At 37.4% G+C, this 17,890-nt stretch overlaps 1 protein-coding gene across 2 annotated transcripts in view; it reads left to right on the forward strand.

Annotated features, from left to right (window-relative positions):
• Positions 1–4,643: 4,643 nt before the first annotated feature.
• OLFM3 (olfactomedin 3) overlaps positions 4,644–17,890 on the forward strand; it is a 42,464-nt gene continuing 29,217 nt past the window's right edge. Inside the window, exons 1-3 of one of the 2 annotated variants that reach the window (XM_028102104.1) lie at positions 4,644–4,772; positions 13,596–13,612; positions 14,531–14,666. In XM_028102104.1, coding sequence (XP_027957905.1) covers positions 4,644–4,772; positions 13,596–13,612; positions 14,531–14,666 — 282 coding nt within the window. Of the gene's footprint in view, positions 4,773–13,595; positions 13,613–14,519; positions 14,667–17,890 lie in introns of both variants that reach the window. The other variant, XM_028102105.1, reaches the window with a different exon arrangement.

The raw sequence follows: 17,890 nt of genomic DNA on the forward strand, positions 1-17,890 counted from the left end.
GTCCTCATATACTCCAAGCCCAACTCAATTACCCCTTTAAAAGACAAACTTCCCACCTTTTCAGGGCCTAGTGTTCCTTAAACTGATCTACATTTTCTGGCCCTGCCTCAATCATGCCATTTCTTACCAAAAAATAAGGCTACCATTTATGGAGCATCTGCCATGCTACAGGCACTTTTAAATATATTCTCTCATTCAGTCCTTCCACACTGATTCATTCATCCATTATTTTACAGATGAGAAAAAGGGATACTCATAAATGCAACTGTTTATTTACTTAATCATTCACATACCATGCTCTCCAGGGAATATAGCATCACCAAAGTGATTTCAACACAAGTACTCTGTTTTCCTCAATTTTATGCCACTCCTCCTCCTTTTCCTACTTAAGTTGCTAACAGGAGTCCACTTTGTTTTTTCCAGAGGTTACTTTAGTTTAACTGTTCTTTTAGCCAATCAGTACAATTCATCTTTCAGTATTCTACCCAATTACTACTCTCTCCTCCTCCCCGGATTCTCTTCCCCCTCCCCCTTCTTTCCTCCCCCCTCCTCCTTCTCCTTCTTCATCAATCATTTCTTTACTCCCTACAGTTGTATCTTTACAACTACATCTAATATGCCATTTTCCTCTTTCTCAAACCATCCACAAAGTTTAAATTTTTTAAATTACAAAAATAAAGTTTGAGTAGCCTATTCCTTCTTAAATTTTCTATTATTGAACAAGTAATATGAGTCTCCCATTTTGCCTAAAGTCAAATTTTTTGGTTTTCTATCATATTTTATGTGGCCATGAGGGCTTTTCATGTATTTACTGCCTAAGCTGGGTTCACCAAAAACCCACACATACCTACTACACAAATAGCCCCCAAACTAGAAAGTGTTTTGAGCTTCAAAACACTGTTAAACATTTGTGCCCTAAATCAAGGGGAAAAAATTCCAGTGACAGAATGTGCCAGTATTATATAAGATCATCTGTAAGTTTTTCTTGGTCAATATTTGCTTATTAATTATTTATCATATAGGTTTACCATGAAATATTTTCTAGGTAATAAAAGACAGGCTACCATAAAAAAAAATCTAATGAATATATTCATTAATCAATATCTTTCAACAGTCCATGAGCAATAATGCACTGTTGTGGGTTTTATAGTTATTGACCTAATTGAGATTTAAAAAAAATAGTAAGGGCGTAGTCAGGTCACATCTTCTGTTAGATTACTAAATACAGTAATTTTTTCACTATTTCCTGGTGATAGAATTTTTTTATTATTTTTCAAGGAAAGTGTATAGGTAATCATGTACAGGTAATTAAATCTAGATATTATCTTAAAGTCTAAATAAAATCACTGGTAGTTGAATAAGACGGTGTATACCTAAATTAACCATTTTTGTCATTTATGTAGGACACATTATTTTTACTAGGCCCTTGTGGTCTGGTGAAATTAACTCTTTTCTGAACTCCATATGTATGGTACATTACCATTCAGGGATTTTCTCTACCATAGGTGACTCTTACCTGGTATGTGACAATTGTATTTCTTATCCTGATGAATACTCACCACCCAAACCCCAAATCTGAAATCCACCCGCGCGGTAACTTCCTTTCCCTCACTTCTTACATCTATTCAATCACTAAGTGCTATCAATTCTACCTCAAATCTTCATGGAATCCATCCTTTTGAAGTTCACGAAGTTTCTTAGTCCCGGGCCTCATCCTTTTTTGCCTAAACTAGGAGAACATGCCCTTAAGTGACCTTTTTGTCTCGGATTTGCTTTGCTGTTCCTGCAATACCCATCTGTCTATCCTCTATCACAAAAACGCCAAAGTAATAATAATTTGAGATATAAATCTCAATGACTAATGACTTCACTGCTTTACTCTAAATTCTTGAATTACATACAAGATAATCTCCAAACATCTCTGGGTGACCCTGAAGGTCTGGGAGCTGGTCACTGCTACTATTTCCAACTTCATCTCTTGCTACTTACTCCATCACCACCATTCACACTATTCTTATGGAACTTCTGTAACCACAGGGTTTCTTGCCCCTGAAAACAGGTTGTTACTTCTACATAGAATAATCACCTCCCCCATCTGCAAACTAGAACTCAACTTCTAAAATGGAAATTATAATGATAATCACTTCACTGGATTATGAGAGCACAGCAAACTACTTAGCTCTTTACAAATAGTAGCTATTTTTATTTCCCACAACTAATAATCATTATAATTTAAGCTTTTTTATTTCAATGTGTGCCATTTAAACCTATTCTAAAAACAACACATTATAGATTTGATGTTATTGATAAACACCACTGAATTATAAACTTTCACTGCTGTTCTCTTTCCATTCTTTAGTTACTTGCATCTCTGAGAAATTACAAGCATTCCATTTGTGTTGTTTTTCTTTTCTTTCTTTCTTTTTAAAGTATGCATTTTTCTTTTTTTTAAGATTTTTTTATTTATTCATTTGAGAGAGAGAGAGAGCGAGAGAGGAGGAGCAGAGGGAGAGGGACAAGCAGACTCTGCGCCCAGCACTGAGCCCGATGAGGAGCTCGATTTCACAACCCCGAGATCGTGACCTGACTCGAAATCAAGAGTTGGACACTAATCAACTGAGCCACCCAGGCGCCCCTCTTCTTTTTTTTTAATTTGCAAATAACAGCACTGGTTCCCCTGACATTCAGTCCTGTATTCTTCTAAAGATACTATTATTTTGTTGACTGATAGTTCATTAATAACTATAATTACCATCTGCCATGTTGCATCTTAAATTATCTAGCAATTGCATGTATATTAGTTTTCAATTCTGGAACTTAAGCTCTTGAAAAGACACTTCCCCCTCCTAAATCAGGTAAAGTTCCAGGTGTACTTTTCAAATAATTAGATTTGTAAATCCACTTTGCTTTTTGTTATTGCCACATTGCAATACTAATGCAAAATTTCACAGTCTTTTCTATGAATGCTCTTATTCAAGGCTAATTTTAATATATAAACTATTGTGCTTTTATCCTATTGATCTCTCATATAATGATTTCTGAAAGACACAAATAAGTAATATTTGGTTTTCTAAGCCTGTGGTTAAAAAAAAAAAAATAAGAGTCAACTAAAATCATTTGGAGGAAAAAAATTAAAAAAGCCTAAATTCCTAGGTAACAGAAGCAAGAAAGTCCTGAGGAGTCTCTTAAACCTCTTTTTGAGAATAAAGGGCATACACACCTCTATAAATATGTATCTTCTTCAATTTTATTAAAGACATTTCCTTTATTTCTCCTGCCAAAACTGTTTATGAAATATATATATCTTTGGCTGAGAATTCAAGCCACAAACAATTCCAGAATTCTCCTAAGGAATCAAAATAGTGTGTTTCCTTCTTATAACAGGTTCCTTTTCATTTAACTTTCATTCAGCCATATTTCCCTTCATGTCTTCTTCTCTATATTTTTTTTCATTTTAGAACACATATATTGTACTCTGATTTATTCCATTCGGGACCTGAGATTTGGATATGGGCAATTCATAGTATTTGTAAAAAGAATATAAGAATACTATCCATAAGCCCCAAATTCAAAATACACATTTGCCAACAGAACTCTAATAAACAGATCACTGAATTTTAAAGCTGAAAGGGGCCTTGGAGAGCGTGGAGTCCAAACCTGAAAAATGAAAGCCAAAGAATGTCAAGTCACTGGCCAGTCACTCAACTAACCAGAGGAGAATAGGAGTGGACCCTCAGGCTCCCTAAAGCCAAGCTCTGTGCTCTTTTTTAATAAGTCACATGTTTTCTCATGACAGACTTCTGGTATTGGTCTGTCATTCTTCACAAGGTAAAAATACAGTTAAGGGAGTTTGTCTTTTGTCTGACCAACTAGGAAGCATTCATTCTTTTTTTTTGAAGAAGCATTCATTCTTAAAAGCAAAACTGGAAACATGAAATTTCCGTAACAGAAGCTTTCCTCTAAGACTGCCTTTTCTATTCACAAGTTGCCTAGGGTAATGTTCTCCACAGGCAGTAGCTATTAATCGTTGACTTTTTTTTTTTTTTTAGAGACAACAATGTTAATTTTAGGTTACTGTTAAAAAAATAAAAAATCTCTTACTCTCAATATCTGATCATCTTGGAAATTCTTTGCAGACTTTGTTTTCATGCTCTGCCTGAAGTACTCTGTCTACACTTGGAGAAATCTGCAGATACTAAGTTTGATGTTTGAAATGTGCACTTTGGCAGACCTCCATCTAAAGGTGTATTTTTTATGAACGATAAAGAGCAGCTGATTATACTCACAGAAACCCCAGAGGAAATAGATTCTGTTGATGGTAACTGACTACAGTGGGGCAGGAAGAGCTCAACTTTCCCTCTCCCTCCAACCTTCGCTCTCATATAATTACCAACCAAGCCCTATCAAGAATATTTCCTTTAATGAACCAGCTAAGTGTCAGGAAAGGAAGGGAAAGGAAGAGCAAGGCACTTCCCATGAGGGTGGGGGGAAAGACGTTCTGTGAGCTTTCCCCAGTGATTAGAGCTGGGCAAGTTGATCTCTTTTCATGCTGTGGATGAGGCGTGCTGCAGTCACGCCTCCCGCTGCTAGCCCAGCACCGGGATCTTAATCAGTCACTATGAAAACTCATTAGCTCCACAGCAATGAGTCCTCCACTGCTGAAGCTTGGCGCTGTGCTTAGTACCATGGCAATGATCTCGAACTGGATGTCCCAAACTCTCCCATCCTTGGTAGGACTGAACACCACGAGGCTGTCGACGCCAGATACCCTAGTAAGTCACTCCTGTGGGTTTGGCCATCTTGGGAAGTGCGTGCATTAAACCAGTAGGCTTGATTTTGTAAACTGCAAAGGCTGAGTTTTTGCTTCTCTGTTTACAGGGCTTCAGTGATACAATATTTATGGGCTAACTTTAGTCATGGATATTTCTTTGTGAACACTTTAAAGCTACACCAGAAAATACATGGACTGTCTGAGAAATTAGCTGTGAAAGGAAATACTTGACTCGTTAAATACTTAAGACTGATAAGCTTTAACTTAACTATATTAACCTGAGGTTTGGAGGGATTCTTTAAGAAATGTGGTTTTTTTTTAATCATTTTACTTCTTTTAATGTCTGTAAAATTCCCATAATTTTTCCTACAGAGTATGCTATCGAGTATATTCTGTCTAACGTAGTTTTCCTATAGCAGGTTCTTCCTTGGAATTCAATTCTTAGGACTGTTTGCAATGCTTTCAGTCTGAGAAACCAACCTCTTTTAAACACAAATTAAAAAACTTCAGCAATTTAAAGCCTGCCAAAAAGACTTTAAGAGAGCTAAGAAACATAAGCAATATAAAACTTACTTGATAAAATCATCTCCCTTTAATTGTTTAATTTTTTATAAAGACTCTCCTATCACAAGTCTTGCTCCTGTAGCCTTCACTCACCTAAAATTAAGGTCTTTTTAACCCTTCCCACATTATAACAAAGTCTTTTCTGGTAGTTTGAACCATGGTTTAGTTAGCAATACTCTAAAACCTTTCAAATAAAAATGAAAACTACTGGTTTTTCAGACAGAAGTTACAAATTCAAACAGAAGGACTATCCTCGAAAAATCATTTCCCTGCTATCAAATAAAAAGATACAGAAAGAATTAGTATTTGGAGCTCTTTACCTTCTTATCTTATCTTTTATCTTTTATCATTATGACAGTGGATCGAAAAGTCCGATACTAAAAGAAAAGCAACCTTCCATTTTCAAGACTTATTTGCAGGTACTACTAATAATTCATCTATCAATGTGTAATTAACTGAATAGAGCCAAATCAAATTACTTACATAATTCGCTAGATTCTAGCCAGTGCTTGGGGCGTGGGCAGAGCACATGTGAGGCACACTTTGACCCACTTTTATGTTTACCTCCCTTCGGTCCTTTAAGTAACCTTAAATCCTCTAGTGTTGAGATTCCACTCCTTACCTGCATGATGCATGTATGGCAAGAGGGATGTAAAAGAGATTTCTAGCTATAAAGAAAGCATGATATGTCATCAGTAAACAATTATAAAATCAAATCAATTTACATTAATATACACTGAGCCAAATTTTCTCAATGTTCAAGAACCTGATAGTTCTCAACAACTTAGTTGTTGAATTAACTCTTTCAGAAAATGAATCTAAACTAAGAAATTCATGAATGAGTTATACTCCAAACTTCATAGCTTGGTTCTGATATGTGTATTTTTTTGTGTATGTAGACATGGGTTTTGTTATTTCCTATTGTTGCTGATGGAGGAGAATCAAATTTCCAAAATTATGCATGATCCTTTTAGGACTTCTAGTTATCTTATAAGGTTAAAGTAAATTCATTTTCTTTACTTCCTGATTAGTAATCTGTAAATCAAATCCATAAAGCATTGCTATGCTCTGTGAAGATTCTGATACAGCCAAATCTCCTTTGGGTGACCAAAAAAAAAAAAAAAAAAAAAAACTTCAGGGAAGTTTACACTAGAAAGGAGAAACCAGCTTGCAAAAGCTTTTTTTTTTTTTATGTTTTACAAAAGTGGCATACTTTACAGAAGAACAATGGCTATGACATTTCCCTACCTTAATTATTCAAGATAATTGCTCATACCTTATGATTCCCAGGGTGAAAAATGAATGAATCTGTATTTCCTAGATTAAGATCATAAAATGTTAATGGTGGAAAGGATTTCTGAAACCATCCAGGCCAGTTATCTTCACACTATTTTTGGCAGTAGTGCCTGTTTTCCCCCCCAAATTAAATCTTATGCAATACACGATGAATAAATATTTGTTGAGTGAAACTTGAAGTGGAAATCCGATTTGTAAAACAGATCATGGGTCAAATAATAAATGATGGGGGGGGCATTTATCGGGCCTCCACCACCTGCTCCCTCCCCAGACAATCAACCCCTTCCCCTAGACAAGATTCCTCCAGAGAAACCTGCTAGCACTCGAGCTCAAATGGAAATATGAATGATCTAATGCAATCTCCTCATGCTCTAAGTGGGAGGAATGACCCAAAATGTGTAAGTGACTGAACAGCTGGTGAATGAGAGAGCCAAGGCAAGAAGCAAATCACCTGACCACAGTCCTGATCAGAGCAGTGGTCTCATCCCTTACTAGTCCTTAGCCCGTCTGGCCCTGGTGCCACAGTAGGTTCGTTCTGCCCTGATCAGATGGTTTTCTATCACTCTGGACTCCACTTCCCTTCAATGGAAGGGTTAAGAGTGCCCTTCCTAGTAGATTTAGTTAGGATATTCTGCCCTTTCTAACATTCTTGCTGTATGTCCTCACTTCAGACAGTATGAATGGGATAAGCCTGCAACTGTGTACACATCAAAAACAAAAACAAACAAACAAAAAAAGAGTAGGTCTTAAAATTTGTTTTATGAGTGTTTATGGGCTGTGCAGATGGCAAAAAGTGCAGATTTACACAAATACGAAGTCTTTCTTTAGAAGGGTAGTTTCAAGTGACCTGAAAAAAAGAGTTTCAATGATTAAATGCAATTAAATCTGTTTATAGCAAGTGTCTCTGAAATAGGAAGGGTGCATTTGATTGTCTCAAAAGCTGAAAGAGGTTTTTAAATTTCCAGGATATTTTTGTTAGTAAGCAGTTAAATACAGCTCCTTATTAGGGGAATATGCTCCCTCCCGTTTTTGTTAAAATCTAGAAACATTTCTTTATTCTCCTTTTTGGCCCTATTTTCTTTCTTCTTTCCTTTCTTTTTTCTTTTCAATTTATCACTGGGCCCATCAGCCTTTGGAGAAGCTGGTGTCTGCAAAGGTGAAGCCTTGGCTCTGAGAAAGCTCAGGCTCCCTCTGGCACTTCTCTCTGACGCAGGGTAACCGCCCCTTGAGGCTGAGCTTCTGAGAAATCCCCCATGCTGTGGACTCCACACCAGGAAGAACCTGGAAAAGAGCAATTAAATAAGCAGAGGACGTTCAGCAGACACCAGCTGTTCCCAGTCAGCCCGACCTGCTGTGATGGGAAGAGGCCTCAAAGGGAACCTGTGGGCATAAGTGATTTGTTTTGCTACAGTTTCAAACATCTAGCTGACTTCTCCTCATAAATAACTTCTTCACTGAGTCAGTTTTAAGTTCTGTAAAATGAGTAGAATACCCTGATGCAAACTCTCCATACTTTCTAAATTTCTTATTCTCAACTCACCAACTTTTTTTCAGGCTGTATGAAGACACCTGACTTCTGTGTTATACAGTTTCTCTTCCTCAAATCCTTAGGCAGTATCCCTTTTTGTGAAAGGGCAGCTAAACAAATTAAAGAGTGGGAGATGGATGAGAAAAACAAGTGCACATCTTGAGAGCCATAGAGAAAGTGATAATTGCCTTTTTAGAGAAGAAAAGTGAACAAGAGTAGCTGTATTCCTGTTTAAGTACTTAAAGCAGAAGTAGGGCCAAAAGGGGAAAATTACAAAGACAGAAGCTCAGATCAAGCCCCTCAGCTTTCCACCAGTGGAAGGCGCTGCCTATGAAGCAGCGAAATTTCTTATCATGCAGAGTTCGAGTGGAAACACAAGAACAGACAGAAGCGTGACTGAGTGGAAAGACACAGGACCAGCTCTGACCTCTGACTGAGTCTTTCCTAACTCTAATAAATCTTTGTGATTTCCAGAACATGAATACAGTTGTTCAACCAACCTAAATCTTAGATTTTTGGTTTTTTTGTTTGTCATTCGTTTTTGTTGTTTTGTTTTTTTTTTTAAGATTTTATTTATTTATTTGACAGAGAGGGACACAGCGAGAGACGGAACACAAGCAGGGGGAGCAAGAGAGGGAGAAGCAGGTTCCCCGCTGAGCAAGGAGCCCGATGCGGGGCTCAATCCCAGGACCCTGGGATCATGACCTTGAGCCAAAGGCAGATGCTTAACAACTGAGCTACCCAGGCGCCCCTGTTTTTGTTGTTGTTGTTGTTTTGTTTTGTTTTAATAGTCGTTTTTCTTAGAGCCTTGAGGCTTTCTTGAGTGAAAATATGCATTTATTTCAGTTCCAACTAGTCTCGTAAGAAATAGGAAGAAAACTGCTATGCAGTGACATCTTTATTAACACACCTTCCAGAACACAACCTTGTTCAGCATGGTCTGTCAACATCTCTCCCATTCCTTCCCTCACATTTCTCCTCTCTTCACAACTAAAGCCATCAGCATGCTAAACCACATTTCACTCTCTGAGACCAAACATGGCCTCAGACAAAAGATTTATAAGGGGCTTCATCATCACTTAGGTATCTCCACCCTAAATCAAATAGGGTCTAATAAATGGATTTTTCTCTGCTTTATTTTGTACACCTTGTACACCACTTTCAACAGGTAGATTCCTTATTCTTTTTTGCCTCAGTCTGTACTTCTGTGAAATGCCTAGAAACTCAAGATAAAACATAAGCCCTAGCAATGTTCAACTAGCTGATCCGGTTCCCTTGAAAGGATCAGAATTCTGTCCTTCGCCTGCCCCTCCACCTGGGCCCTGATAAATGATTGCAGAGCCCACCACAGGAACATCCAGTTGTCTTGCTAGAGTCTTTACTGCTAACAGCTCCTCCGGGGTGCCAATTGCTACTTATTTCCATACTGTGTAGATAATGCCCTCCATCTGCCTGCGTGCATCTCCTCCAAAGCAAATTTTTTGGCTATTGGTGAGTGGACATAGGCTATATGTCCGCATTTATCTGCAGAGGATGGGAGTAAAGACTCCTGGCTGACAGTTGAGGAAAACTGGGCCGATGGTCCTATATACGACATTTACTAAATGGATGACTTGAAAAAAAATTGCTTATGTTGAGTTTCAATTTCCTCATAACTAAGATAATGTCTATGTCAAAGGAAAGGTAGTTGTTTCAAAAAAAGTGAGATTAATACAAAGAGTGGGATTTTATAAACAGAAAAACAAACTGAAATGCAAGATATTTTTATTTATTTTTACTCCTACCTCGGGATCTCTCTTTTCTGGTACAAAGCCCCTGGGGTTTTGGGAAAACTCTCACACAGTAGCTTTATATTTATTTACAAAGCATAGCTTGGTAATTAAATTATAAGGAAAGAATCCAGACTTGAAATCCAATTGTTAAAATTATCATTTTAATTCTCCTATTTAGAGCATTCTTAAATATTTCATGAGTTCTGCAATATTAAAAACTGCTAAATAGTTCATTTAGTTCTTCTAATTAACACAAAAGGTTCAAAGAGAACTGAATCAGTAACCACTATGATTAGCAATGCTTTGGATAGTAATAAACCACATGCACCCTCCAGGTCCAAGTACTGGCCTTCACAGCAGTTCCCAAAATGCTTTCAGGGTTATCTTTAGCATTTATAAAAGGGAATTTCAGATAACTGGTGGTGCAATATAGTGGTTAAACTTTCAGACTCTGACATAAAACTGACATCAAACCACAAATCCCAGCTCTGCTGACTACCCCCTGCATGACCTTGAGCAAGTTCCTTATGGTCTTTAAGTCTCAGTTCCCTCATCTATAAAATGGGTAGAGTAACATAACCTCATCCATAAGGTTAGTGTGATATTCAAAGGCAATAGTACATGCGAACTGCCAAGTAATGGCTAGAGCTCCATAAATATTTGCTATTACTTTGAGTTCTACAGACACCTGAATAATTGCTCTTGTAAGTTAAAATGGCAGGTCTTTTTTCATTGGTATCCAAAAATCGCTAAATATTTCCTTCCACCTGAAGTCTTAGTTGGTTTTATTTTGACCCTCTTTTCAATGCCAGTTATAGATGCCCTAAAAGAGAGCACTAGAGATGTTCATAAAGCTTCCTTTATTTATCACTGACCCTGACAAAGAGGTCTCTATCAAAACCCACAGGACTGTCAGGCACTCATCTTTTATATCAGCGTTTTTCTCTTTTGAGTTACCTTTTTCTGGCCAAAGAGGTAGCTTGTTATAGTTGAGATCATTCAAACTAACTCTGTAGTAGATAAGGTCATGGCTCTTTTCAATGATTCTTACAAGAAGACAACTGGAAGTACAAACAAGGCTGGAGTCTACTTTCATTAAGCTGACACTTGAGGGAGAATGCTAAATGAACATCAAACCCTATTCACCTTTCCTGTTTCCCTCATTCCAGAGAGCAGCTGACACCTTGCCCTGTCATGATAAGCTCCTCACTAGTTGGCCAAACACTTGGGAAGTGAACACCAACATTAATGCTGCCAGGTTTAATTATCAGTGTTTGCACTGCTGTTAAAGATATTTTAATATTATAATTGGGTGACCCGAGCTCCTTTAACCAAAAGCTAAATTTATCCTAGTGACAAGATTTAATTTTCTAACATACTGGAATTTGTGTCCAATGTTAGGTGAGGTCTAACTGAAACTATAGGACCTATGTCTAGATATTTAAGCCCCATACTGTTACTTAGTTTAAACCTCTAATTGTATCACTGAAACTACTCTGTTAAACCATTCCTATCTCCATTCTGTAATCTCTGCATTTTTCTTCTTTAATACAAAAAGGGTAACACAATAATCTTTAAGATGCTATCTGACTCTAAGGCATGCCGGGGTGGTCCAGTTGGTTAAGCGTCTGCCTTCGGCTCAGGTCATGATCCCGGGGTCCTGGTATAGAGCCCCCTTTCGGGCTCCCTGCTCCGCGGGAAGCCTGCTTCTCCCTCTCCCTCTCCCCCTGCTTGTGTTCCCTCTCTCGCCATCTCTCTCTCTCTCTCTCTCTCTCTGTCAAATAAATAAATAAAATATTTAAAAAAAAAAAAAGATGCTGACTCTAATAATATATCATTTTAAGTACATCTTTCTATCCTAACTGGATATTCAGTCATAAATGCTAGAAGGGATAAGAGAATGAAAAAGAAAGGAATAATAATGAATCCAATGCTTCAGAAATAAAAGGCAGCATAGGAAGCTTCCATGAATTATCTGAAAAGGTAGATGAAAAAGAGCACTGGCACCATTTGCTTCTCATTTTGGATCAAGGACAAGGACTATGACATCTTCAAGAGTTTCCTGAGTTTATAACTTATAGCTTCTCTGATATTTGTTCATGATTGTTGTCAGAATGCCTATCAGCACCCTCTAGTGATTGTTGCTGAAGCCCTTGAAAAGAAAAAGAACTGTGTGTTGGTTGATGGTATGCAACGAGCTGTGACCTGGGACAGGATAGGTTGGAAACTGTATCAGTATCCGCTGTGAATTCTAGAGACAGAAGATCTCACAGGCGATAGCAGGTCGGTGGAGAGGGAAGTCAGCCTGCGTTAGTTCTTTAAAGAGTCTGCTTTTAACCTGGCAAAATACTCCAGGTCTATAGGCAAACAGCAGCTGAGTCCAGTAACACCGGGCATTTTGCAAGACAATACTCTGGGGCCTCTCTTGGCCTCGTGGTTCCTAACAGCATCTCAGTTCCCAGCCCTTAGCCCCTCTCTCACTCTTCCTCAGCCTTGACCTTCCAATCTGATTCATTAAGTACCTGATTTTCTAGACTAAATTCATCTCCCTCTTCTCCTGATCATACAAGAAATACCTACCTGCTGAATCCCTGGAAACCGTAGAAAGGCTGATGAATTTCCAATCCTAGCTATAGAAGTAAGCCAGAACTTAGCTAGAAAAAGGCCCACTGATTTATCCGATATTTCCACAGGAAAAACAAATTCAGATCAAATTGGATGGTTTGTCTGTGTAACATCTGTTAGGTAGTTTTTTCAATATCCATGACTGACCTTTAAAAACAATTATCTGGCTGTTCAACATCATACTGATACGGCATTGTAATTAAAAGCAGGACTCCAGAGCTGCACTGTCCAATAAGGAGGGCCACATGTAGCTATTGAGCATTTGAGATGTGGCTAATCTAAATTGAGGTAAGTCGTAAGTATAAAATGCACAGTTTCAAAGACAGTACAAAAAAAAAAAGGAGGAAAAATAATATAAAGTATCTCATGAATAATTTTTATATTGATTACATGTTGAAATATTTTGGATATACTGAGTTAAATAAAATACATTAAGATTATTTATTTTTCTTTTTTCAAGCCTATTAGAAAAGTTAAAATTAATTATATTTCCATTTGACTGCTGCTCTGGAGCATACTGCCTGGTTTCATACGAGCTCTACCACATCCAAGCTGAGCGTTCCCAGGCAATTTCCTCTTCTGTGAAATGAAAATAATAATTCCTGCTTCTTAGGGTGCTTCTTTGTACTGCTGCATCATCAAAGTCAATGCATGTGAGCTGTCCCTTGAAATAGGGCCTGACCTTGAACAGGCTGCATTCTTCAGCCTAGGCAATCCCCAAGGAGAAACCTAACTGGAGAGTCAAGCTACTGATAATCTCAGCAGCTGGAGGAATGAATGAGTGCCTCTCTGGGCAGTATTATCATGGCATCCACAGGGACTTCTGTTTGTACAATGGAGAGTATATGGTTAAAGCACAGTTCTTTCTGGAAAGTAACGAGATAAAAAATGATGGCACTTACCTTTGTACCTGATAGAATGTACTTGATATGACAGGAACTATCTAGTAGCTGGATATAAACTAAGTGTTGAAATAAGACATATGAAAGGCAAATAGAATACTAGGCAATACACATTAAATGCCTAATGAATAATACAGACAATCTTTCAGAATAAGTAGAAACCACAAGGGCTTAGTAAACCGAAGGTCTATAAAACAGGTATTCCAAGCAGGAGAAACAAAATGAGTAACATACAAAGATATGAATCAAGGTGGCCTGCTTTCAGGACACGCAGACCAATTTGGTTGGAAAGAAGTTTCCTATAGGAAGATATAGGAGGAAAAACTAGAAACATAAATAGGAGGCTGACTTTAAGCTGCCTCCTTCATAGATAAGAAAGCCACTTTAAGCTAGGGTTCCAGAGAGGTAAGGTGGTGATAAGTGCACAGAGGTAATTTGAGAAGATGAATTTGGCAGACTATGTCAAAATACTCTCCTTAACCTCTCTGGGACTCTGCTTCCTTTGCAAAACCATACTGATCTAATTCTTTTTACCCTATATTCTTATATGCTACTTTTCTAGCTTTATTAATAACTGCCCCTTCAATACACAGGAAGGTCCTTAAGATAGGGCTTTGCTTGAAAATATCACACATGCATAATAATCAGAAAAAAATATATATATACTACTAACTACCATTTACTGTTGAGAAACACAAGGTAACAGATCTTATGTAGAAAGACTGGTGATATGTGATTCAGTGGTTATCAGATGCTTCTAAAGTTGCACTAAAATGTCCAAATATGACAAAAAGCATTAGGGAGTGCTGTAGGGTCAATAAGTAGTTAATAATATGAGCGTATAGAAAGAAAAATTCTCCTTCTGGGGGACTGATAAAGAAGGTGTAACTGAATGAAGCTATGCTACCTATAGAAGTTATTTAATCTCTTTCTAACTTTAAAGAATAAAAACAGAAACTTTAATTATCAAAAAAGATGCTTTGCTTAAAATGTTACAAACCCACATTCTCTTTATCCTGTAATGGAGGTCTGTGTTGTGTGTTTGCCATTGGTTTCCTCAGACTCAGATTAGTCCCAAAGAAGGGTGGCAAGTCTACAGTTCAGCACAGGACCCTGATGGACGATGCATATGCACAGTGGTGGCTCCAGAACAAAATCTGTGTTCCCGGGATGCCAAAAGCAGGCAGCTTCGCCAGCTTCTGGAAAAGGTAGGTATCCCCGCTCTCTGTGAACTTTTTTTTTTTTTTAATCTACCATTCCTTGAAAAGGAAATGTGGGAAAGCAGGCAATGGTGAGGAAGGTCCTTCCAATTTTTGTCCCCCTTCTCAAATAAACTTTTTCCCCCCTTCCTGAAAAGGAGTACCTCAAGCTTCCTGCTCTACTGTTCTACTTATATTACTTTTTACTTTTCTCAATCATACCTTCTTAAGACTGGTTATTATATATCTTAATATCCAGTTGGTCTATCCTTAAGGAAAAAAAAAAAAAGGCAAGCAGTCTTATTCCTATGCCAGAAATTTATCCTCAACTCCCAGGATCACACTAGGCTCTTTGAGCTCATGCATTTGAATCCCATTAACAACCTTGCAAGGAAGTTAAAATAATGGAATGCAATATGCAAGCTATCTGAACAGATAATGAATAATTTCAAGTATTTATCATCATTCTCTAAATCCTTCCTGAACATTAAACTCTTCAATTTCATTCAATAGCATTTTCTCCATATAATTTACTTAAGCCAGATCCATAACAATCAAATGCAGAATGCCCTTGATTTATTCTTTTTTACAGATAAAAGTCAGCTCATGAAAGGTTATTTATGTTTAGTTTGAGGGGGGAAAAAAACAATGAATGGTTTCTTTCAATTATTCTCATTCAAAATTTCACTGTGTTGGGCTCTGAATATAGTAGGACAGCTGGGTGGCCAGACCGACAGAAGAATGGCAACACGTTGAAATTTTAAATACCTTCAGGGATAGTAAGATAAATAAGGTAGTATGTGCTTTTAGAGGACACCATACTCAACAATTCACTCTGTGCAATATCATTTTCATGATCATTCACACAATGATGGCAGTGAATAGGAACTTTTTACAGAAAATTAAGAGGAACTAGAAAAACGAAAGCATCAAATTTGTTAATAGAGACATGCTGACTTTATGCAATTGCAAGCCTAGCAACAATAACTTCCTTCTACTACCATATAATGAAAATAAATTCCCTCCGCGTACATTACTTGGAAGCGTATTGATGCGCTAAGATTTTAAGAAAGTTTTTTTCTTGTTTTTATACAATGATTAGTCCTGTTTTTCCTCCCCCTCTCCTCAGAGAGATCATCAATCTATTGGCTCTCTCTTCTTAAGTCTCTTTTTACAAGATCCCATCTTCCCTTGTTCCTTCAATATCTGTCTCCCAGACAAGAGCAAATGTCATTTTCATTTAAGTTAATGACCCTAGCTAATGTGCCTCTTAGCTATTAGAAATCATGACATATGAACTGTGATTTGTCTTGGGTATTGCTTACCAATCTTGATTTTCTTTATCTCTATGAAAAAAATCCAAATACATAGTTTCATATTGTTGGGTTACTAGGGAAATTAATTACATTGGTAAAAAGATTTAATTTTTTAAATCCAATTTTTTCTTTTCTATTAAACTGTATTTCTCCTCAAATTACAGACTTTCTGCTCCTATATTCTTTTCTGTGCAAAAGCATCTTTTTTCTGTATCAACTACGGTGAGAAACATATCTTAAACACTACAGTCTTATTTGTGTCACTGTTTTTCGGTATAGCATTACATATACACACCTCTATAGAGATTCGGACGTTTCTTCAAAAATCAGTCAAAAAATTCAAATAAAGTGTCAGGAAATGGATAATACCCTCTACAGGTCCAAAGTGAAATGTATTCCAGAACTATGATAAAACCAGGAATTACTGTAGGATGAATAAGGCAAAGAAAAATACAACCCAGGAGGTTGGCTGAAAACAATCAACTGAAATGTATATGACCACTCCATCTAATATGCAACATGTTTAATGTTTTAAAGAAATTCTAGGAAATCACACTTTAAAAAAAAAAAAATCATCATATTTAAGTGACCCAAAAACCCACAAAATTTATTAACAGAATCTAGGTCTCTGCAAGTTAAGCGTATTAAATTCCTCACTGGAGAGTATTATAGGCCAAGAGGAATAGTCAAGTGTGTACACAGAGTGGCTTGAAGGAAGGAAGTAGCACTAGTTTGCTGCACTGACCCAAAGAAAAGCCCTGTGAAACGAGCACTCCTTACTCAGACTGAGCCAGTTCCTTCCTGACTTCTCTATAGCTTCCCGTCTATCTATGGCACCAGATGTAAAAACAGGAGCGTGAGTTGAAGCAGCCCATTCACTATCAACAAAAGAATTGACTTAGTCGTATAATAAGGAAATATTTTTAAGAAGAATAATGCTGATAACAGTATGTCCCATATATCATCATATCTCTACCCAGTCCATTCAATCCTCACAGCTGAGGTCCTGCCCTTCTAAGTGTACAAGAAAGGAAACTGCTCTTTGAGGTTGAAGAACCTACCGATGTCACTCAACCAGTAGGCTGTGGGGCTTTACCAGATGAGCTTGGCATTTTCTCAACATCATGCTAGTATCAACCAGAATGTCACTGGTGGTACCCACACTTAACTGATGTACTATCAGACATTTTTAATCAGTATCTATATTACTTAATATTTAAAGAATTACAATTGGTTTCACAATATTTCAGGTCTTCATACACCCAAACTAAAACTGTTCACTCAAAAAATGTTAGCTGTGTAGCTTCTCTGTACAGTTGAAGACGTCCTGCATTGTCTAAGACAATATTTCCTAAAGTGTGATTTTTCGAAGAGGATGCCAGTGACATCCACCCAATAAAATGATTTTAAGAAACACTGTACATAATACTTCACTCTTGATGATTTCCACTACACCACCACACTTTAATACTAAAGGTTCTGTGAAGACCTACAGCAAAGAATCTGTTTAGTTTTGTTAATGCCAACACTCTCCAAACATATTGAACTGTGGGCTGTGTTTTTTCCAAGTTAGCCTCCACAATAATTATGAATTACAGTGAAATTCTAAGTTAATTTGTGTTTAAGGTCAGAAAGGCCTCAGACATTTTATTTATACGAAGAACCAAGATTAAATAGTTTAAAAAATTATCAATGAAGGGAGACAGTGAGCTTGCCAGATGATGTAGAGAGGGTCTAAACACAGGGACACACATGAAAAACTAAGCTGTAGAACATGAGAGATAAACAGACTAAAAGAGGAGCCACAGCAGATGGGTCTCCTTCTTGTAGGTGTAACTGTGGGAATCCAGTCTCAGGTATCGTCAGCAAACATACTCAGGGGGTCTCTGTAAACAGTAGGAAACTGGACATTCTTAG

Source organism: Eumetopias jubatus, unplaced genomic scaffold, assembly GCF_037043125.1.
Source record: "Eumetopias jubatus isolate StellerSeaLion01/CBP00866 unplaced genomic scaffold, mEumJub1_p1.0 scaffold_4, whole genome shotgun sequence".
Classification (NCBI taxonomy): Eukaryota; Metazoa; Chordata; class Mammalia; order Carnivora; family Otariidae; genus Eumetopias; species Eumetopias jubatus.